The sequence below is a fragment of the Talpa europaea genome, assembly GCF_964194135.1.
Source record: "Talpa europaea genome assembly, chromosome: 14".
In the NCBI taxonomy this organism is placed as follows: Eukaryota; Metazoa; Chordata; class Mammalia; order Eulipotyphla; family Talpidae; genus Talpa; species Talpa europaea.
Window position 1 is genome coordinate 14,499,966 of NC_140082.1, and position 22,683 is coordinate 14,522,648.

Consider the following 22,683-nt stretch of genomic DNA (forward strand, 5'->3'; position numbering starts at 1 on the left):
CCTCTCTCCAGCCATCTCAACAGTGGGATGAGAAGCTGTCTCACCTGTCTCCCAGGGAGGGGCAGGGGTTGTGAGCAGAGATGAGGTCATGGCTGGGGACGTGGGAATGGGAAAGGGCGGGAGCACCAGGTCCTGGGCTGGGGGTCAGGGCGTGGAGGCGGAGGGTAGGCAGAGAAGAGAGGAAGAGAGAAGAATTAGGAGAGAAAAAGAGGTGGGAATACTAAAGGAGGGAAGGAGACACGCAGACACAGGAAACAAAAAAACAGAAAAACTATGGGTGAGGCAGAAACAGAGACAGAGAGAGAAGAGGAAAAGGAGAGAGAAGCCAAAAGACAGGAACACAGGGACAAGACAAGATGGGGTGGGGGAGTGAGGGGGAAGGAATTAAGAGAGAAATGCGGAAAAGAGGGGAAATGAGCGTGGGGAGCAAGCAGAGAGAGAGAGACTCGGAAATTGCAGGGCAGAAAAAATGAGACAGAAATTAAGAAGGATTGGGCCTCCCCGGTGGCGCAGCGGCTGAGCGCTGGGTTGCGAAGCTGCCCGTGGCCTCTGCGGCGCCGGTTCGATCCCCGGCTGCTCCCCGGCCACCGGAGGAGGATCCCACATGGCGCGCAGACCTCTCCTGCCGCCCGCTGCTCCCCTCAGCAGTGTACTTCGGTCCTTCTGCCTGCTCTGCTCCCCGCTCTGGCTCTGGTGAATTCTCTCACCCTCTCGCGCTTCTGACTGTATCCAGTGCATGTATAAACAAAACAAACAAACAAACAAATAAATAAATAACATGCCTCTATTAAAAAAAAAAAGAAATTAAGAAGGATTGTGGGGGGGCACTGAGAAAAGGGGAGTGAGGGAGTGAAACACAGGTAGGGGCTGTGAAAAACAAAGCAAGACAGAGGAGAGAGAAAGAAGGAGAAAGAAATGGAGAGACACTGTAGAACCTTGTAGAATCTGGGTTCCGCTGGTCTGTAACCTGGCAGAGAGTGCAGCTGTGACTTACTGCAAGCCTCCATTGGCTACATTTTGGAGCTAGGACAAAGTTGTGCTGGTGCCTCTAGCCCTTGCTGAGATCCTTGCAGCTATTCAGAGCTTGGGGGTGCGGGGGGCGGGATCAATAAAGCTAAGACTGGTAGCGTCCACGGGCTCACAGAGAAGGAAGTTCTGCTGAATGGCTGGTGGCCACCGAGGTGTGGATGTGGTTTTGTGTCTGTGAGCTCACGGGGAGGAGTGGCATCCTTGGCCTTAATGCCTAAAGACTAATCTTTAACACCTGATTATATTTGTTTTATTAGTTGAGTGTTCTTGGATCGTGCGATCACACTGGTAATTGGATTAAATAAGATCATGTGTCAAAAAAAAAAAAAGAAAGAAATGGAGAGAGAAAATGAAATAGACAGGGTCAGAGAGAAAGAGGGATGGAGGAATGCAGGAGAAAAAGCAAGGAAGAGAATCTGAGTCAGGGAGAGAAAGAGACCAAGAGACAAGGAGGATGAGAAAGAAGCCAAAAGGTGGCAAAGAATGATGGGAACTGATGGAGAGAGACAGGAACAAACCATGGGACAGGGAGCAAGGACTCATCTGCTTCTGAGACCCTCACCCTTACTCCCCACTGAAACTGTGCACCCTGCCCTGTGCTAGACATTGGCCAGGGAACCAGAGGAAAGCGTCAGCCCCCCTCTGTCTGCAGGGCCCAGCCTGTCCTGTTCTGCTGGTTTGCCCCCCACATCCTCTACCCAAAGCCTTTGAGGGGCACCCCAGAGGGAGGCAGGGTTCCTAGAGGCTGACGTGGCTGCCTGGGTGGAATCTGAAGGCAAAACCCAGCGACACCCTCCCTTGAGGCCTGGACAGGCCCTAGCCTGCCTCCTTGTGGGGCCTGGGCAGGAAGAGGCCTCCAAGGTCAACCTTACTGTACCCCTCAATGAACAGAGAAGGGGACTGAGGCCTAGAGAGGGGCAGGGACAAGCCTGAAGTCACAGAGGCAGGCTTGACTAGCCAGGACTAGTTGACTAGCCAGGACTAGCCACTGGAGATCTGTGGCCTAGAAAATTTGGGGTTTGCTGTCTCCTGGGTAAACTGCTTCCTGCTCAGGGGTGTCCTGAATGTCCTGAAGTTGAGGTGTTTTGGATGCCAGGAACTGTGCTGAGTCTTACCCAACATCCTGTGAAGTGCCTCCCATGCTTGTGCCCGTCATACAAACGAGGGAACTGAGGCTCAGGGAAGTTGAGGTTTCTAAGCCTCAGACGGTCACACATGCAGGGAGCCCAGCTACGTCTGTCTGACCTTGAAGTTGTGTTTGTGCCATGGCACCTCCCAGCCCCTCCTTAGTGGTATGCAGGGAAGGGCTCTGTCACATGGAAAAATGGGTAGGGCCGGAGGTAGATGGCAGTTGGTCTTACAACAGGGCAAAGTTTCCAGAAGGATGGTGGTTTCCAAAATCAGCATTTTTCCAGAGGACTCGTCTTTGTCCAGTTATGTCCCTGCCTTTGGGAAGCCCAGGTCTCCCTGTCATCCCTGCCCCTTTTCCCAGCCTCTGCTGAGAAGGAGTTTGGCTGCTAGGTTCCCCCCTCCACCTCCACTCCATGCCCCCTTGCCCCCCCCCCCCGGCCCCCTTCTCTTCATTGGCCGTGACCCCTTTGGACAAAGGAGCTGCTGGTTCTGAAGCCACAGAGATGGGTCTGTATATCCTGTAGTCCTCCCTCTCCTTTCTCAGCTCTGCCCCAGGTTCTGCCTCCCTGGGTTTCAGCCTCTAACCCCTTCCCAGGCAGGGCCTGACTGTCTCCTGCAGTTTCCTCTCCCTCAGTTCCTTCATCTGCACTATGGATATAAGCATCTGACTTCCCAGGACGGTTGGAAGATGAAAGCACAGGAACATGTTTGGGTGTAGCCCTGCTCTTGGGGGACAAGATACCTTCTGTGTTTCCCAGGTGGCCACAGTTCAGGGGTGGGGGTGGCCAGAGACCCAGTGCCTGAGCCACCCTCTGCTCCTCTGGGAACCCTGTTTCTTCAAGTCCGGAGCATCAGCCTTGCCCCATGCTGATCTCAAGGTCTGCTCTGACTAGAGTCCCAGGAAGTGGCGAGCTCTGGGGTACTGTCCCCTGAGTATGCAGAGAAACTTTCTCAGAACCAGGGGGTGGAAGGGTAGGAGCTAGCCCCCCAGGTGGCCAGGGGATGGATGCTCCCTTTCCCAGCAGCCTGAGGAGTTCCCAGGTGTATGGTCAAAGAATCCCAGTCCTATCCTCATCAATTTCTGGCAGAGACCTATGGCTTTCTTCCAGCTCATGGAGGTTGGTTTGGCAGCCACCCAAGGTAAATAAGGTGATTAGGACAAGTTCTGGGCACCTCCTCTGAGCCCCTGAACCCTCTTCCCTCCCCAGAGAGACAAATCCCCTCCTGGCTGCCACCCCCAGGGCCAGGGGCTTTGGCTCACACAGCCCCTATCCAGGCGGGGCCAGGCAGCAGGTGACTAGATAGCGCTGAGAAAAGCTAGAGAGTGGGGGCGTGGGCCCGGCAAGTGCACTCCTCAGCCAATCAGAGGCCTGCCCAGCCGGTGGATTCAGTTACAAGCCTGAGATCACCCCATACTCCAGCCTCCTTCCTACTCCTCCCAAAGCTCCATTCATTGGCCCCTCTGCACCGGGTCTGCTGGGCATAGCTTCCGTTCAGCTACAGAGCTGCTGCCTCGTGGACCACCAGGGGTAGGCGTCACAGGGGCTTTGTCTGCCTGGGCCAGGCGGGATGGGGGTTCTGGTGGTGCTATTGGTGGTTCTGAGCTTCTTCGGGGTGACTTTGGGGGGCCCTGTTATCCTCCATTGGAATAGCACCTCCTGCCACTTGGCCAGGCCCATCTCCGGCAACCCCTTGGGATCCTTGAGCTTCCTGGGCAAGGATGCTCAGGGGCTGGCCCTGTTCCACGCCCACTGGGATGAGCATGGCAGACTGCAGGCTTGTAGCCGGCAGGATGAGTCCGAGCTCACTGAAGCCTTTGGTAACCTCTGTGCTGGTGAGATCACCCGGGACTCCTTCATCCACACCCCTGGATCCGAGCTGCAGAGAGTCCTGGCCACCCTTCAGAGTCAGTGGGAAGCCTGCCAAGAGCATGAGGACAGTCCAGTGAGCACCAGGGAGAAGCGAGAAGCAGAGCAGAGTGGAGTACCTGGCATAGGGCACCAGAGGGTGAAGAGAGGCTGGACCATGCCTGGCACGCTGTGGTGTGGAGTTGGGGACTCCGCCGGGAACTCCTCCGAGCTGGGTGAGCCATGGGGGTGTGGGATGGGGGACTGGAAAGAGAAAGTGCAGGCTTAGCCCCCACTCTTCCAGGCTGTGTTTCCTTGAAGGAATGACTAACCACTCTGAACCTCAATTTTCTTGGCTGTAAAATGGGGGGGGGGGTTGACCATAAGTCTCATAATGGGATGCTTAAATGTGGTCATAGATGGGAAAAACTCAAATCTGAGAGTCTTCCATAATCACCATCCCAGGGAGGGCGCTGGCTGAGGTGGAGCCAGGGTTGGTTAAGCCAAGGGACTGCTACCGGAGAGTAAGCTACGGACACAGAGTGCCCAGTGGAGTGAGTGGACACCGAGATCTCAGGGCCTGGGTTGAAATTCCAGCTCAGCATATCCAAGCTGACCAAGCCACCTCCCTTCTCTGATCCTGCACCAGGAAAGTGGCTCCTCCCTTGCAGGGCTGCCATGAGCTTGGATACAGGAAGTGTCGCGTACTTGGGAGATGCTCATTAAAGGGTGCTATTGCTCAGATGGTGAAAAACACAGATGACTCTTTTTTGTACTCTCAGTGCAACTGTCGTCTACATGGAGGGTTAGGGGGAGGGCTTGGCACCCAAGTTGGAGCAGGTTGGCATCCTGGCAACGCCTCATTGTGCCAGCTGGAAAGGTTGCACCCTGCCTGCTTGCCATTCCATTCCACACACATTCATAACTTCAGAGTTTTATTGGGGATGTGAGCTTGGGAACTCTGGAGGCAGACTCCAACTTCTCTGAGAAAGAGCTTTCCATAGGCAAGGGTTCCTGGGTGGGCTGCCAGCACGTGGAATTGCTCAACAGCATCTGGGTGCTCCCTTTAAGCTGTGAGATTGAGAGTCCCATAGATGAGAGTGACTGGCCCAACCATCCCAGGCATTTGTGTCAGGGCAGGGGGGAGAGCCAGGTCCCTGCTCCCAACATGAGGTGGGCACAACATAAGGTAGTGCCCGGGACTTTACTGAGCTGGTGCCCCCACTGCTCCCTGTAGGAGTCTTCCAGGGTCCTGATCTCTGCTGCCGGGAACATGACCGCTGCTCACACACCATCTCGCCATTCCAGTACAACTATGGCATCCGGAACTACCGATTCCACACCATTTCCCACTGTGACTGTGATGCCAGGTTGGCAGTGGGCAGGGAGGACTGAGTGCTCAGGGGTGAGGTGGTATCACCTAGTTCCTGCATGGAAAGACCAGGATTCTAGAGAATCTTGAAGGGATCAGCCAGCCCGGATTCCCATGCGCAGGTGGGAAAGCTGAGGCTTGAGAGGTGTGGGAACACTTGGGCCCCAAATCACCTGGTTAGTAGCAACTGGGTGAATAGGTAAAGAGCCAGGTGACTCTGTGGTTCAGGGACCTGAGTGCCAGCTCTGGCACAGGTTCCAGCAATGCCTGCAGAACCAGCGGGACTCCATCTCTGACGTTGTGGGTGTGGCCTTCTTCAACGTGCTGGAGATCCCCTGCTTCGTGCTGCAGGAGCAGGAGGCGTGCGTGGCGTGGTACTGGTGGGGCGGGTATGTACCTGGCCCCTTTGAATCCCTTCTCAGCCAGAGGGAGAGATTAGGCTCCAAGCCCGGGGAGGGAGGCCTGTCTGTATGTCTGTCCTCTAGGGAATAGTGTCTCATTCCCCTCTCCTGAGGATAGGGTCCAGGGTGCAGACCCTCTCTAATGCCCCTTGTGAGCCAGTGGGTGAGAGATGGGACTGGCAGAGCCTATATCTCCGCACAGATGAACCCTGGGCCTTTGGGAGGGGGATTATGGGTTACCAATTGCCACAACTGCCACCTCTCAGGTGTAGAACATATGGCTCCATACCCTTCGCCCGCCTCCAGCCCAGGACCCTCTACAATGCCTCCTGGAGCTCCCGGGTCATCCCCCTGACTCCCAGCCCCGCGACTCCAGCCCTCACCAAGGCTCAACGGAAGAAGCACCTTTGGAAGTGGCTACCACAGAAGAAAGGGTCCAAGTACCCCAGCAGATCCAATACCACAGACTTCCGGGCCCCTGTGACCTCTCCCAGACCTGATAAAGCCCCCACAGCTGTGCTGGAGGTCACCCCTCCAGGTCTCCAGGGGCCACAGAGTGGCCTGAGACCTCAGGGTGAGCTCAGAACCTAATCTTGGTAGTTCCTGATATGAAGAGGGTCCCTGCCTCTGCATGTGGGTTGGGGGTATCCTGCTTCCTTTCATCTTCCCTGGGGTTTCCCAGCCTCTCCCATCAAATAATGCACTCGCCAGAGGGATTTCTGGAAACCACAAGCTTGACCATATCACTCCCTGATGAGCCCCACCATTAGCAGATGATGTCTCAACACCCAGGAGCCCTCAGGCACTGGTCCTGCAGACCCTGCTCCCCTGTTGAAACTCGAGTTTCACAATCTTTATTTCTCAAAAGCAGTTTGTTTTCTCCCACTTCTGGACCTTTGCATGCGCTACTCCTTCTGCCTGGACGCTCTTCCTTTCTCTTCCTCTCTCCCAGCTTCAGTTGAGCAGCCTCTGTCTCTAAGAAACCTTTTCTGACCACTGTAGATACTCCAGGGCCACACTACCCTCTCTCTCTCTCTGTGTGTGTGTGTGTGTGTGTGTGTGTGTGTGTGTGTGTGAGCACTTGTGTCAATGTTTCTCTGAATGTCAGTGGGTGTTGGCAGGATCTCCCTTCAGCCCACACCTGCCCCCAGGTGTCCACTGGACCTGCCGCAGCTTCCGCCAACTCGACCAGTGTGAGCACCAGATCAGACCCTGGGACACCAAGTTCCAGCTGCTCAATAGTGCCCCTGAGCCTCTCTTTCACTGCAACTGCACACGCCGGTGAGACCTACGTGGACCCTAGGTGGTGGGCTGCCTGCTGCTGGCACTGGGAAGGGGCACCTGGTGGGTAAACCTTTGCACCAACTTAAATCCGCCTCTGCCCTCAGTCTGGCACGCTTCCTGATTCACCACCACCCACCCACGGGCGCCAACATGCTTTGGGCACGGCTGGGGATGACCTGCTTTAAACTGGCCCCTCCACTAGACTGTGCTGAGGACAAAGGGTAAGTAAAAGGCAGAGCCAGAAGGGATGGGGGATCTTCCAAAGGGGTGGGTTGCCTATGACCCCTTTGTGTGCCTGGGTTGAGGGGTGTGGTGGAAGGGATCAGGGGCACTCTAGGCTCCACTGTCACCATCCCCCTACCCTCCGGTACCCTGGGTTCAGCTCTGCATTTGGCTGTGATGCATCTTGACTGTCAGTTGCTTCCTGTGTGACCTTGCAAGTCAAGTCACCTGTTATATCTCCATTTCCTTATCTGTAAATGGCCTTGGATACTAAGGAAATGGTGTGAGATGCCACAGCCTAAGGCCTGCTGGGTACATAATGAAAATGCTTGCTTACCTCTTACTTCTTTTTCACTGTCTCATTTGGATTCTGATTTTCCAAGTCATCCCCTTGTTACCTTTCCTATTTCACGGGTGGGAAAACTGAGGCCCGGATTGGCCCAGCTTTCGGCAGTCGGCTAGTGGCAGACTGAAGTTTATTCTGTCCCCTGCTAGAGGTAACCTATCTTTTCCTGGCCCCAGACCTGCTCTTCCCTGGGCCAGTTCCTGTCTGTAGAGTAGGGTGCAATCTTTGTCAGTCATGAATGCCTGCCCCACCATTTCCCTCCACAGTTGTTCCAGAGACCCCAGGGCCATCAAGGTGATACCTCGGCACTTACGGCGCCTTCAGCAGAGGCAACTCCAGCTCCAGAGAACAGGCATAGAGGAGTCATGGCCTTTAGAGCACCCAAGAGCCCCCCTGTCATTCTTTGACCAGTGTCTGCAGCTGACCCAGGCAGCCCAGAGATCTGACGGGCATCAGAAACCCCGGAACCAGTGACCTCCATTTCAGCTTTCCTGGGCACCAGACTAGACTTTACCCCTGGCTTTGCCAGGCCTGTGGATTTCAGCCTCCTCTCCATGTGTTAACCCAAATATGGTGCAGGTTCTTATGGACAGCAGGAGTCTGGAGAAGGGCTGGCCAAGAACCAGATGCTGCACAGCGGCTCCTGCTGTGCTGGGTGATCTTAGATTGGTGACATAAGCCCTCTGTGTGAGGATGTGGTACTCAGGAGGAACATTCTGATGCCCTGGACTTGGGCCTAGACAGGGAACTTCATGTACAGATGGGAATGGGGTGAGGGTAAGTTACTGCAGCAGCCCCAGGAGGTGGCACACATATGTTCATATTGCAAACTTAACACTTCTCAAGGATCTGCCCAGTGGAGTCCCAGTGCCCGCCTGCTGACGCCTGGGGTAGCAGGTGGGGAATGAAGGGTGTCACAGAAGTACCTCTGCCCGAATCTGTGATGGGGGGGGGCTACTGCCAGAGAGGGATTATCTCAGTCACCTTCCTCCCTAGGGTATCCCTTTTCTTAACAACTACTATACCATTGCTAACCTACCTTGGTCCATTCTTTCTGCTCAAATCTTCCCCATGCTCTTGAGCAAGAGACCTCTACTTACCCCCTCTGACTCTGAGCCTTAGTTTCCACTGAAAAAGGGGAATGTAAGCAGGACCTACCTCACACTAATTAAGCGAACCAATAGACATATAGCGCTTAGCACCTGTAAATGTTCCCTCTCTCCAATGCACAGTCAAACTGTGCTTAGGTGTCTGATCTTGAAAGGCTCACATAACTTCTCTAAGGCCTCAGTTTGCTTTCCTGTGAAATGGGTCTAAAAATGCATTGAACTCAACACCATAATTCAGGGTGCAGATTAAAGGAAATCGTGTGTGAAATGTACATAGCTGGTGACTGGTAATTGTCAGATCTGTCATCCTCTTGTATTTCTAGTCCTTTCTTCTGACTACCTCCACCCCCCGACTGCTAACAATTCAAGAAGGAGTCAGGAGTGAGGTTGAAGAATTTAATTCCTAATGGATGACCTCCAGAATTGCCCCTCCCTCCATCCCAGATGGGGGCCCAGACAGGACTTTGCTGATTGTCACAGTTAAGATGCCGGGACCAAGCTTGGGGGACCCCAGTTGTCCACTCCTGGTCAGGACAGAGTGGCAGGTGCAGATGAAGCTGGAGCAGCAGCAGGAGGGAGGCAGGCAGGTTTGCAGAAGATGGGACAAAGTGGGGGCCACCTGGGCCCACCTGCATGCCCACCCTCAGGGTGCCAAGTTCTCTTTCTCCAATCCCTACTGGCCCTGGGGGCTGGGAGACAGGCTGTTAGGGGTTGGGACTTTCGTATCAGATCCCCAGGAACTGCCACCACCCGGGTCTACGGTCTCTAGGCGCAAGGCAGGCAGCAAGCGCAGGTTTCGAGGCACAGATGGTGGGAAGGCCTGGTAGCCAGGCAGCCCAGAGGGTCCCTCCTCACTACTGCCCTGGCCGCTGCCATCATTGCCCCTGTCAGGGGCTACCCGGGGTAGGCGGCGGCTCTGGGGTGAGGGGCTGCGGCTGGTACCACGGCGTTCTCGGGAAGAGGGCCGCAGGGCAAGGCTGGGGAAGCGGGCCAGGCCTGGGCTGCGGCTGCGGTGCCGCTTGGACTTGCCAGGACTGGGGCTTCTGGACTTAGGTGCAAGCAGTTCCAGAGTGCTGTCATCCTCATCCTCCGAGCTGGCACCCGAGCTGTCGGTGCTGCTGCTGGCCACCTCCGAGGTAGGCAGCGAGATCTGAGGGGAAGATTAGTGACTGGGGTGCTCTGCTCCCCACCTGACCACTGAGGGCTCTTGGAATCACTCCAGTCCTTCCCAGTGGCAGTCCAGGGAGGTCAGGCTCCTCGCATGAGGTCACAGTGAAGCATGTAGAAGCTGTGGCAATTTGGACCAGGTCCTTTGGTATGCCCTACCCCGCAGTCTGGCTTACTTACCTGGAAAGGTTCAGTGACACCGATGAGGATGCTGTGGGTGTGGCTGTAATAGCCTAGGATGAAGTCTCCATGGCCCTTAGGCAAGGACTCCTCACTAAATGTCACCTGGTGGGTCCAGGGATACAGGCCCAGGTTGGGGTCTGGAAGGCAGCCTCAGGATCCCCAAGCCAAGTTCTGAGCCCCCAAGGGTGAAGGAGACCTCCTCCCACTTTCCCCAGCCCTTTAGCTACCTGATAGATGTTTCCATCCACATCTTCATGTTTGGCCCAGACGTAAGCCACGTAATCCTTACAGTGGCGGAAACCCACCTGGGGTGAGAAGAATCAAGTTTGTGACCCCTCTCACATGACCCCAGGAGCCTCCCAGCATGGTATCAAAGTCTGGAGAAGTCAGTGATATTCCTGAGGACCCCCGGCTCCTTCAGGACCCTCCTCCCCTGGGTCTCTGACCACTCCTGCGCTTCTTACCCGGTACAAGCCGATCCAGTCCCAGGAGCTGCGGGCAAACACTGTTTCCATGCGGTACCTCACCACAGCCTGCTCCGGCCGCACCCACTCGTCTGCCACTTCCAGCCGGACCAGCGGCACATCATCCCTGAAGGCAAACTGCAGAGGCAGGGGCCACATGAAAGAGAAGCTCTTAACAGTCTGTGCACCCAAGGCCCTTGGGCTTGAGTAAGCACAAATTGGTTGGAACGAAGGGCGTTTGAAACCACTGTACAGACTGGGAAACTGTGGCAGAACAGCTCTAGAGTAAACACCAGGCAGCCTGGGCTCCTTCTGCCCAGACCATTCTTAGGGTGTGAGAACGCAGCTTTGAAGCTAGCTGACTGGGGGTTTCACCCTGGCTGGCTCTGCCACCGACAGGTTGTTTGATGCCAAGTGAATTTCCTGACCTCTCTGAATGCCAGGGCTCTTGTCTGTAAACTTGGACTCTTATTTTTTTTTAAGATTTATTTTATTTATTTATGCATACAAGAGCTGGGGTGTAGGCCAGAGGTGGGGGTGGGGGTGAGAGGATTCACCAGAGACAGAGTGGGGAGCAGAACAGGCAGATCTCCTGAAATACACTGCTGAGGGGAGCCGTGGGCAAGACGGGAGAGGTCTGCTGTGCCCTATGTGGGCCACCTCCCTGGGCGAATCGAACTTGCGCTGCAGTGGCTGCAGATTGCTTCATAGTGCTGAGACTTAACCTCTTGTGCCAGCAGGGAGGCCCCAAACTTAGAATCTTATTTAACTTTTGGGATTGTTCTGCAGATTCAATGAGCTACTATTTGTAAAGCATCCCATATACTTTCCAGTACGTAGTCAGTAACCAGTGAATGATTTGCCTATAGCAAGAGAGACATGGTATACTGGGTAATATGGGGGTAAGCTGAACATCCCTGAGCAGGCAAGAGGAGTCTTTGGCAGAAGGCCAGAGACTTCAGTTACCTCCACTAACTTGCTGCATGACCTCAAATAAGCTCCTAGTCATCCCAAGACTCAGTTTCCCCACTTGTCCTAAGGATCCATTAACTATGATCTTGTCATAATTTGTTTTCAAGACAAATCATAACCAGGGGTAGCCTCTCCCCAGGGTCCCTCTAGGTCAATCAAGTGGTCACACATGTGCTTGGGGTTGCTGGGGTGGCAGGTGGCCAGGGTATTGACTATCTCTTTCCCTCGGGGAGGGACTCAGGTGGTGCCAGCCTCAGTCTTTTGTCTGCTTCCCTGTTTATCTGGTTTCAGGTTTCCCTCCATCTGCAGCTTCCAAGCCAGGCTGCTTCAGAAGAAACCAGCACATCATCTCTCTGTCCTTAGGTTCCTAACAGCAGTTTTGGCCAGGTGATGGGGGGGTAGGGCCTCTGAGAAATGCCCTAGAAGACCTTGTGGGATAAAATGCCCACTCAGTCCCATTCTGCTGTGTTGCCTTGGTCAGAGATTTAAGTTCTCCGGACTCTAGTTTCCTTCACCAGTAAAACTGGGAAAAGAATCTGGACACCTCAGGGTCTACAAAGACATTCAAAGTAATGACATACGTCAAGTGTGCTAAACAGGGCCTGGCATATAATAGGTCCTCCACAGGTGATGTTGTGTAAGAGACAGAGAGTGAGAACAAGGAGGGGAGGTCAGGGTGGGGTACCCAAAAGAAGTGAGGTGAGGGTCCTGGTGGAGGATTTAACCCCACAACTAAGCCTTCTGCTAAAGGTCACGGGAGACCAGAAATGAGCAGATTTCTATTCCCAGCTGAGGATATTGGCCAATCTCCCATAACTGACCACGTGACAAAGTTCCCAGGGAAAACAATCTCTGATCTGCAGGGCTTGCCTTATCAGATCAAGAGAACCGGAGAGCCCTGAGTTGGGTTTCAGGGATGGAAAGATGGAATCTACCCCATTCTAACACAGCCAGTATATCATGGCATGTGTCGAACCCACAGAAGCCTCAGTTTCCCTACAGAAAAACCAAGAACTGGACTACATGCTCTCTCAATTCCAGTTTTAACGTTCTAGAATTTCCCCATTTTACATAGGCAACTAAGGACCTCAATCCTAAATATGCTAAATTAATTATTCAGACTTAAGCTTTGTATGTTTTATATGCCTACTCCCCCTCCCCATCACTACCTTAACTCTTACAGTGCTGGACGACACATGGTAAGATGATAAATCATGTATGGATAGGAATGAACGCTACATGAGGGTTGAATAAACATTTTGACTTTGCTAGTCTTACGATATGTGTGAATTTTAACAAAAGTTGCCCTAAAGCTTTCTTGGCAGTAGGAAGTTAGAGATTAGTGGAAAAGGCATGAACTTGGAAATCAGACCAGCCTGGGTTCAAATCCTGTGTTTAGCCATAATGACCCTGGGCAAGTGATGCTTTGTCTCTGAACCTAAGTTTCCTCAAGTGAAAATGGGGATCATAACCCCACTCCTACTCTGCTACAACAAGTGGATGCTGCTGACAACAGGTGTGAGGGGGTACTGGTGGGCACAGGGATGCTGAGCTAGGGTGGGGGATGCTATAGGAGGATGAGGCCAGAACTTACCCGCAGGACAAACTGGGCGGCCACTGGCTTGTGGTCACTGACTGTGTACTCCATGTGGCTGCGGTAGCTATGCTGGGTCACCTGGAGCCGGTGGCTCTCCCGTCCTGAGGGGCTTGGACCCCCACCTGGAGCCTTGACCTTCCACAGAATACGGTCTGTCCAGGCAGGCTTCCGCTTCTTGGCACTGCAGTGGGCAGGAGCAGCCCTGGTGTCAGGGGCTGGGGTTCAAGGCCTAGCCCCTAGCCTGTCTCCTGCCCCTCTTCCCTGTGCCCCTTATCCAGGTCTCAACCCACACCCCCACCTCATTGTAGTGCTGAGCTCACCTGGTGTCATATTTGTTAGTACCCACATCAAACTTGAAGGTGGGCGCAAAGTTGAGGGGCCCCTCCTGGAAGCCCTTTAGGATGGGCCAGGTGGTCTTGGCCATGTTGAGCTGTGAGGGTCCAGAAGGGCAGAATTGGACAGTCGCTTGCGCAAGGCAGGTGAGGGCAGGGACCAAGCCTATGGTACAGGTGTGTCCCGGGGTATGCTCTGTGCACTTCGGGGTTGGGGGTGTGGGCTGGGATTCCACACCTGGTCCTTCTCCCAGAGCTGCTGGAGCTGGTTGCTGTCGATGGCAAACTTGACAAAGTGCAGGTCATAGCTCTCAATACGGAAATTCAGGTCCCCAAACCAGAACACGAGGCTGTGCAGGGGTGAGGGTCAAAAGGGGCTGTGAGATGGAAGAGCTTATCCCCAGCCCCATCCAACGCGAAAGCGTCCTCTGCCCGTAGGGATAATGCAGCGGGTGGGCGGCTGCAGAGCCTCCCGCCCACCGAGGAGCCGCAGGGGTGCGAATCTAGGGGAAAGTTGGGTTGGGACGCTCAGCAAGGCCCTGCCCCTCGGCAAAGCTCCCGAGTAGGCTCAGCACCTGCCCACCACTCCCCCCACCCCCCTTCAAACAGCGGCATTCGCACTCGATTCCTAGTTTGCTAGATGCATTCTGGAGGTCACAGACCCCCCCAAGCCCTCAGCCGCCACCGGCCGCGCCTCTTCTCCCCAAGACCCACCCCGGCCCGCTTAGGTTCCCGCGCAAGTTTGCGGGGCCTCGGAGGCGCGTCCTCCCTTCACCAGCCCCGCCGGCCTCTGCTCGGCCCCGCCCCTGCCCGTACTCGTGGTCCAGGATGCCGTGAGCCCCCGGCCCCTGGAACTGCTGGAGGCTGAGGATGGTCTGGAAGTTGTCCTTGCGCTGCTCCGCCTTGTCCATGTGCGCCGGCAGGTGGCAGTTCAGGAAGCAGAGCATGTGCCCGAAGGCCGCCAGCCGCACGCTCACGCCACCTTTGTTGCCCTTGAGAGGCGGGATGGGGCGGGTCACCCGCCGCGCCCCCGCCGGGAGGTGAGAACCTGGGCGGGGCGTGGAGAGGGGCGGGACCGGCCGGAGGGGGCCTGGAGGAGGAGGTTTCTAGCGACAGGTGCGGAACACCTGGATTGGGGCGGGGGAGCAGGAAGCGGGTAGGGTCTGGAAAACGGGGTGGGGTGGGGGAGCTGCAAGCTTCATAGTATGGGGTGGAGCGTGGGGGGGGGGTTCCTTCCGTGCTTGGCAAGCCGGGGGTCTAACCGGCAGCCCCCTGAGGGACCTGCCTTGCCCTGGACACCCCGCGCTCACCCAGTAGCCGCCCAGGCCAGTGCGGGTGCAGTCTGTCTGCACGTCCCTCAGGAAGGGCAGGTGGTAGTACTTGGCGAACAGCAGCAGGATGACGCCCTGCATCCGCACGGTGCTCACCTGCGCGGGAGGCCAAGCGCCTGAGGGACAGGACAGGGCTCCGCAGCCCCCGCCCTCGCCTTAAGGTCTGCCTCTCCACGCTCCCACTCCATGGCCCGGCGGGTCCCACAGTGGGTCCAGGCAGAGCCAGGGCCAGGAACCCAGGGGTCTCCGACTGTCCGGAGACTGCGGAAGACATTACCAGCACAAAGTTGAAGGGCGCCAGCGCGTCCATGAAGAGCTCGCTCCACTGGTCCGTAAAGAGCGCGTCCTTGAGCCGCTTGTTGATCATGGAGTTCACTTCCTGCAACCTGGGGGAGGAGGCGTGAGGCGGCCCTCGGTGTGGCGGGCACAGGAGACACCCCTCCCAGGGGCGAGAGGTTGGGATGGGAGGCACAGAGGGGCTCGGGAGAGAGGCCACGCGCCCTGCCCCCTCACCCTATGGCGATCATGTCTGCCCCATCAGAGTCATCGCTGCTGCAGCCCAGGTGGAGGAGGGATGTGACATCGTCGGGGGGCATGGCGGTGCCCACGTTCCACGTGACCACAGTGATCCTGGGGCAGGGGCATAGAAGGGTTCTTTAGCACCTCTCCTTGATGCCCAACCTCCCTCCCACAGCGTGGAATTTCTGGGGACATGAGCTGAGGCAGGGGTGGGGGTAAGCCCTCAGAAGGACCCACCGTGGGCTCCGTATTCCTCCTACCACACTTTTCCTAGGGAGGTCAATTGAGGCAGAGGTGGGCAAGTCCCTTAGGAAGGGACACTGTCTTCTGAGGGTGCCCAAGGGCTCTTCCCTGGGGAGGTAACTGGGCAGGGTAAGGTGTGCTCCCTTGGAAGAATGGCTAGTTTCGGAGATGATGCCTCAATAATCTGTCTTGGGAGAGGGCCCCCTCACCAGAAGCCGGGGTCATTCTTGCAGGTAGACTGAGCTGACCAAGAGGAGGATGACGAGGTGGATGTAGAGGAGGAGGTGGTGACTGGGGCTGGGGCTTCAGGAGGCTGAAGGCTGGGGCTCAGGCGCCCACCAGGCCCAGCACTCTGGGTGCCCGGCCTGAGATGGGTCATCTCAGGAGTTGAAGGAACACAGGGGGACCGGTTGGGGGAGCGACTTGGGGAGCGGCTTGGAGACCGTGGAGGCTTGGGTAGAGGTGGGGGCACAGTCTGGTTTGAGGGGCCCCCTGGCCGGAAAGTGGGGGACAGAAGTCCAGGGGAGCGGATGCCAGGTTCCGGAGTGCCCTGGCTCACATCCAGGGGCAGGGTCTGGGGTGGCCGGGGGAGGACAGAATCCTCAGGGCTGCTGCGGGGTACCTCAGGCCTGGCTCTGAAGGAGGGGGAGATCCGGGGGTCTGGGGACGTTTGGATCAAGGATGGGGCACCCACAGGACTAGATGCCTGAGCCAGAGGCTGGAGATGACTTTCAGAAGGAGGGGGGAGTCTAGGGGTTAGGGCATCCCTCTGTTTAGCTGGTGTACATCGCACAGAAGTTGGGGCTGATGTCATGGATGGTGGAGCCAGGGTCTGATCTTGAGAAGGCGACAGAACAGGACTGGGCACTGGGGAAGAGCTGGAGGGGGGCTGTGGAGGCTGCTCCTCAGATGTCAGGGCCAGGCTCAGGCCTGAAGCAGCCAGTGCTGGCTTGGGTCCCACGGAGGCAGGTGGCACCTGCTTCTGGTCCCTGGATGATGGAGCCAGCCTGGGCCCCAGGGTCACTGGGGGAGGCCTCGGCCCAGCTGAAGCAGACATCACCAGTTGCCCCAGGGATGTGGGAGCCAGGACTGAGCCTGAGGTCACTGGAGGAAGCTTTGGCCCAGCCGAGGCCGACATCACCAATTGGCCGAGGGATGTTGGAGCCAGGCTGGAGCTGCTGTGGGCAGGAACTTTTTTCTGCCCTCCAGGGGTAGACAGTGGAACCAGGATGGGCCGGGGAGATGCCAGAACCAGCTTTGGTGCCTCTGAGGAAGGTGGCATAGTTGTTTGCGGCCCCGCAGGTGCCAGAACCAACCTTGGTTCCGAGGATACCGGGCCTGCATTCTCCTTCACCGGGAGGTGAAAACTTGAGTCCACCTTGCAGAGGACAAATCAAAGACTCAGGCTAACCCTAACCAGGGGGTTGGGACCCCGATTTCCATGTACCCCCCCCCCCCAGCAGAGTCCGCCTACCATGAAGGCACACCTTTCCAAGAGAGTCCTTCCTAATTTCTCACCTCAATCCATTTTGCGGTGAGTTGGCTTCTCTCTTGGAGGAAAGAGGACACAGAACACTATACCTCCCCTCAAATCTGACACCTCTTACAGATGGGGAAACTAAGGCCCTAACTCAAATGAGGCAGCGTCTGAACCTGAACCCAGGGGCTCTCTTTGTCTTTTCATCTGGTACCTACCTCTGACCCTGTTGTTAGGCACCTGGAACCAGCTTCTTTGGGCAACCCTCCCTTCAGTCTCTGGTGCTCCCCCGGCCAAGGGCAAATGACCTGGCACCCCAGATCGACCCACTGTGGATATCCTGGGTGCAGCCCATTAATATTGCTCCTTTCCTTTATAGTATTCCAGAACCCTCAGGTTCCACCCCCAGTAAAGGTCCCAAATTCTTGGTCACAGCCCTGTCTGTCCTCCGGGGGCTGAGACTGGCCATGTCAATTCAAAGCCTAGTTCAGGGTGACCCTAGGCAAGCACCTCTCAGCCCAGGGTCTCTGTTTCCCTATCAATAAAACAAGGGAACCTGGGAAAAGTCCCCTGGACACACCACATTCTGGGAAGTCTTGGTTCCTCCCAAGGTCTGCATTTACAAGCTCAACCTTTACTAGGATTCTTTTCGAGTCCCTGTGGAATGGTCCATCCTCTCAGCAAGTGTGAGTCTGACATTCAGAGCAAGTCCAGGATTCTCTGGATCCTGGGGTCACAACTCTGTGCCGTGGTGCCCTTCTACGCTTTCCACCCTATCCCCCACCTGTGAGGACAAGCAGGGATCCCCTTTTTGGCCCAGCAATTGGAGTAGGGGGTGCAGGAACATCCTCTCCCTTTCCCATCCATCCCGTTTCTGATGTCCCCTGTCTCCAGAAGACAGGAGTAAGTGTCCTTTATAAGGGAGGGCAAAAGAACGTCTGTGCTGGCCCTCTGGTAGCCCCATCCTGCCTCCAGAAGCGAAGTTTTGTCTGCATCCGTGTCCTTCTCAGTTCAGAGAACCTGAAACTCTGCTCCCACCTCCCTCTCCAAACTCAGCTTTTGAAGCTGCATTTTGGACATTCTCCTTGGTTGCAAGTGTCCCACTCTGCATCCCCCTGCCAACCACCACACCGCCTCCAGCACCAACAACTTAGACATCCCAGATGTCACACTTTTAGTCTTCAGGAACAAGTCTCCTCATTTTGCATTGGTTCGGAGATTACAAGCAACTTGCCCAAGGTCACACAGCAAAGCTGGAGCACAGTTGGGTCCCCTGACACCTTGTCCAGGGTTCTTTCAAGGGCTCGGGGAGATGGCTGACTCCATCTCTCTCTGGTGTCCCGTTACTGCCCCCTCAGCCTCCAGGGCCCCCTGTTCACTCAGTTCCTACTTGATGGTCAGCGAGAGTACCAGCCCCTCAGTAAGGGGCACCAGGGTGCCTGCAGTGTGTGTGTATGGGGGGGAGCGGGGACAGGGATGGGGGTTAGGTTTTAGGGGTCTTACCTTGGGGGATCCTCCAGTTTGGGAAACTCCATGAGGTCCAGGCAAGAGGCCCAGGCCTGCCTGGGTCCCTGGCCTCCTGCTGCCACTGCTGGTCTGGCCCTCCATGTCTGCAGCCCGGCAGCCCGGGCTCCCTCCCGCTTAGGCTGAAGCTCCTCCGCTCCCGGGAACCAGTGATGTCATCAGCAGATTCAACCTGCTGCGAATTTAAAGGCATAGGCACCCACTTCCCAGCCTAGAGGTGGCCAGGGCAAGGTGGTAGCCCCAGGAACCCTGCAGGCTGGCTGCTGGGGCTGGAACAGCCATGGGAGGGTGGGATAGTATGTCCACTGGCCTGGCCCACATCCCAACTAGCAGCATGGAGAAAGCTGTCTACCCCCACCTCCCACCAGTAAGGCTGGCTGGCCCACGCTGAATGTAGGGGCACTGTCACACCTGAGGGTAAGGTAGAGACAGGTAACTCAGAGGTCAGAATCTTCCTCAGGGCCTCAGAGACACCAGAGTCCCTGCCCAGATCCTTGACCATCCTGACTCCCTGCCAACTCAGGGCTTGCCATGGCCCCCACCCTTGCCCCATTTACAGGCTTTGGTGCCCGCTCCCTCCCTTCTCATCTCAGAAACAGACACTCAGGCTCCAGCCACTGGAGTCCTTTCCCATCTCAACCTCAGCTCTGGCCTCTCCTCTTCTGCAGGCATCTTGCTGCCTGCCCTCAGATGTCCCCACAGCCAGGCCCATCTCAGGTCAGCTCCTCTCAGCTTTTCTCTCCCCAGTACTCACTGGCTATCGTTTGGGAGGGGCTCTGCTCAAAGTTACCTGGTGAGATCTCCTGAGCCTCAGTGAAACAAAAGAGCTCCCTTAGTGACCTGAGACCTGCAGGAGCCACTTAGGGTATCTGAGGATGGGAACTATGGTGAAGAAGGACCCAGGGGTGGGGCAACAGATTGGCAGCAGGGTAAAAAACAACAGACCTGAGAGCTGCTTTGGCCAGAACCCAGCACAAGAGCCTGATCTCCAGCTAGGGCAGTGGTGGCGAATGAACGAGCGAATGAGAAGAGTGACAAGGTTCAGCTTTGGCCAGGGATGGCTTGGGCCCCTTGCATCTGCTTCTTCCCATTCTCACTTACTGCTAAGCAGTCCCTGAAATCTCAGTTCTTCCAGAAACTGCTAGACTGCTTAGAGAGGAGTAATCTCCTTCAGTTTAAGCAGGAATTTTGAGTTTTGTGCTCCAAGCTCTCTGTTGGTCGACAGTCATCCCTGTATCCTCAATGGCCCCTTTGTGAAATTACGTGCACAGACACCTTATTCTCCTCTCCTGGATGGGGTTTCCATCCCAACCTCAGCTCTGGCCTCTCCTCTTCTGCAGACACCTTGCTGCCTGCCCTCAGATGGCCCCACAGTCAAGCCCATCTCAGATCAGCTCCTCTCAACTTTTCTCTCTCCATTATCCATTGGCTGCCATTTGGGAGGGGCACTTGCTCACATTTACCTGGTGAGATAACTGGTGAGCTCAGCCATCCAGGGCTGGGACAGGAGCATCAGTGCCCTTTGGACACTGGCAAATGTCATGCAAATGAGTGTGCAGAGGGCTCCTCTACCCAGCAGATGTCCTGTCTTTTCTCCTCCTTGAGCTCAGAACTTGCAGGTGACTTTGTTTCTGGCCCTGCCACTGACTTACTTGGGGAGATCACTGATTTGTGTAAGGGAGATTAAAAAAAAAAAATAGTAGATACCTCCTAAGGTTGCTCTGAGGATTTAGCAAGATAACTCACGTGAGGTGTTTAGCACAGAGGCAGACTCGGGTAAGCTCTCAGTTAGGGCAGCTGCCCCAGAGCTATTGTCAGCAATGTCATCGTCGTAATTGTCATCTACTCCAACCTACCCATTTGCTGGATACTGAAACTGAGGCCGAGTGGAGGGGGAGGGGAGGGAAAGAAGCTCTGAGACCTAGACATGGCCTTGCCAGGGGAAGGGGGTGGGAGGGCGGACCCTGGCTGAGAAGGGAGTGGGTAAGAGCTATATTTGAGCTCCTGGTGTGATGACTAAGGAGGTTGATAACAGGCTCCTAGGCGCAGGGCGCAGGCAGGCCGGGGGCAGCTGCCAGGGAGAACCGCCCCCCTGGAGACGGCTGTCGGCTGTCTCCGGAGGCCCCTCCTGGCTCTCTGCCTTCTCTCACTCCAGGGGGTGAGGATGGGGGTGTACAGAGACAGAGGGTACAGCTTGTCTAGCCCCCTCCTGGAGACTTTTAGTGCTACCCTTCAGGCTGTTTGGGTCAGAGATAGGAGAAGGAGCTGGTGGTTGGTAGATCATCTCAGATACACTCCATCGTAAGCCTGTGAAGTGGAAACAAGATCCTATTTGACAAATAGATCCTTGCTTGAAGAAACTGAGGGATTACATAGTGGCGGGCAATACGAGACAGAGCAGGGGATAATTCTCCCTCACAGAGGTGACCAGTGAACCTTTTCTCTGAAGGGGATTCTGGGTTACCCAATGAAAAGGAGAAATGCTCTGGGAAGCAGGGGAAGCTTCAGGTGCAAAGGAGTGTAGAAGATTCCAGCATGAAAAGAAGCAAAATTTGGAATTGTGGCCTCATGGCCCTTTGACTCAGAATGAAGACACCAGAAGCAGGGAAGGGAAAGAAGACTTTCTCCTCTTCTTCCTCCACCTGCATCCCAGGGGCCTGAATGATGACAGTCCGAGGGGTTTGTTCTCCTTTCCTGATCCAGGCCCACCGAGAGGGAGGTCATGCTGTGGCTACTATCTGAGAAATGTCTGAAGATGTCAAGGGTGACACAGGTATTGTGAGCTGGAAGAAGGAAGCATTAGGGAAGACTTCCTGGAGGAGAAAATATATAGGACAAGGAGGAACATTTATCTTCCCAGGCTTTCCTTTGGGGCTCCTTCTTGGTAACAAGTGCCACATGTTACATCACTTGCACTGTGTTCTTACCTTGGGGGCAGGTGTCATCTTCAGCCTCCCATTCTGCCCTCAGGAAATGGGCTCAAGGAGGAGGGGTGACTTTCCCAAGGTCACACAGCTGGGGCTGAGCTCAGACATCCCTCTTTCCTCTCCTCCACTCTCCCTCCTCCCAGGCAGCCAGGCACTCTCTGTCAGCTGCTCTGAAGTGAGTGGCTATTTTTATTCTGGTGCGAGGGGATCTCAGGCAGCAGAGCCATGTAGGTTAGAAGGCTCTAGGACATCCGGCTTTGCAGGCAAGGAGACACTTACAAAGGGAACTGGGGCTGCCAAGCTTGCTTGGGGGCTCCCATTTCTTGCAGGCCATCCTGTCCTGGTCTTCTACGTCTCCAGGAACTTCTTTATGGGAGTTCTGAACAAAACATAGTGCCCAACTAAGCCCTTGTCATGGCCTTGATCCCTATTTGGTGTTAACTGACCCCTGATCCCATGTCAAGACTCTGACCATGGGTCCTGATTCTAGTCACATACTAAGTCCTGATCCAAGCCTAAGATTGATTCCAACACGAGACCTCAATTTTGGACCCAGGTCGAGCCCTGTTCCTATTCTAAGATGGAGCAAGTCACAGACTGAAGTATTATCCTGGTCCAGACTAACCCTAGATTTTGGACTGACTGACAGACTCCAGGTTTGGTCATCTATTGAACCCTAAACCTGGTGACTGACCAAGCTCTGAGCCTAATTTTGGTCATAGACTAAGCCCAGAGCCTAAAATGGACTGAATGACCTTAAACTGAGTTCTGACCCTAACTGTGCACTGAGTCTGGTCAAGGACTGAGCCCTGAGCGTACTCAGAGATTGAACCTTGGTCCTGGTCACAGTCCAAGGTCTAAGTTCAGTCATTGACTGAGCCCTGCACCAGCCCCAGATACAGTTCTAAAGTTGGCCTTGGGCTAAGGGCTGACCCTGGCCTTGTCTGTCTTATCCCATCAAAGATTAAACCCCAAATCCAGCTCTACGTAAGGAAGGCTGCTGGCCTAGATTACCAAGTGTCACATAATGGTATGGATTATGAGCAGAGATCTGTTCTGGGAGATCCTGGGCCTACCTTGGCGGCTAAAGCTAGAATGTTCCGGTACTGTTATGGCTGTGTCCCTACTATTGGTTTCACTAACTGGGTGGTGAACTCTCAGCAGCCCAGGCTGTGGCCCCTGTAGGCCACAGTGTCCAGGTTAATG

At 55.4% G+C, this 22,683-nt stretch overlaps 2 protein-coding genes across 7 annotated transcripts; one reads left to right on the forward strand and one right to left on the reverse strand.

Moving 5' to 3' along the window:
• Positions 1–3,729: 3,729 nt before the first annotated feature.
• PLA2G3 (phospholipase A2 group III) lies at positions 3,730–8,133 on the forward strand (the record flags this gene model as incomplete). The annotated part of the gene is made up of 7 exons (XM_084253393.1): positions 3,730–4,243; positions 5,245–5,384; positions 5,641–5,768; positions 6,047–6,354; positions 6,932–7,061; positions 7,169–7,285; positions 7,899–8,133. The coding sequence occupies 7 exons, from the start codon at positions 3,730–3,732 to the stop codon at positions 8,104–8,106; spliced, it is 1,545 nt and encodes a 514-aa protein (XP_084109519.1). The 3' UTR covers positions 8,107–8,133.
• Positions 8,134–9,326: 1,193 nt separating this feature from the next.
• On the reverse strand, positions 9,327–18,634 carry INPP5J (inositol polyphosphate-5-phosphatase J; the record flags this gene model as incomplete). 6 transcript variants are annotated; one of them, XM_084254214.1, is made up of 13 exons in its annotated part: positions 9,327–9,891; positions 10,089–10,193; positions 10,319–10,396; positions 10,556–10,693; positions 13,122–13,305; positions 13,445–13,554; positions 13,695–13,806; positions 14,273–14,448; positions 14,767–14,883; positions 15,065–15,173; positions 15,301–15,417; positions 15,759–16,909; positions 18,530–18,634. In XM_084254214.1, the coding sequence occupies 13 exons, from the start codon at positions 18,632–18,634 to the stop codon at positions 9,415–9,417; spliced, it is 2,979 nt and encodes a 992-aa protein (XP_084110340.1). In that variant the 3' UTR covers positions 9,327–9,414. The 6 variants fall into 6 exon arrangements, with proteins under 6 accessions (XP_084110340.1, XP_084110342.1, XP_084110339.1 ...); XM_084254216.1 differs by having other exon boundaries at positions 16,866–16,927; XM_084254213.1 differs by having other exon boundaries at positions 15,759–16,927.
• Between the last annotated feature and the right edge of the window lie 4,049 nt (positions 18,635–22,683).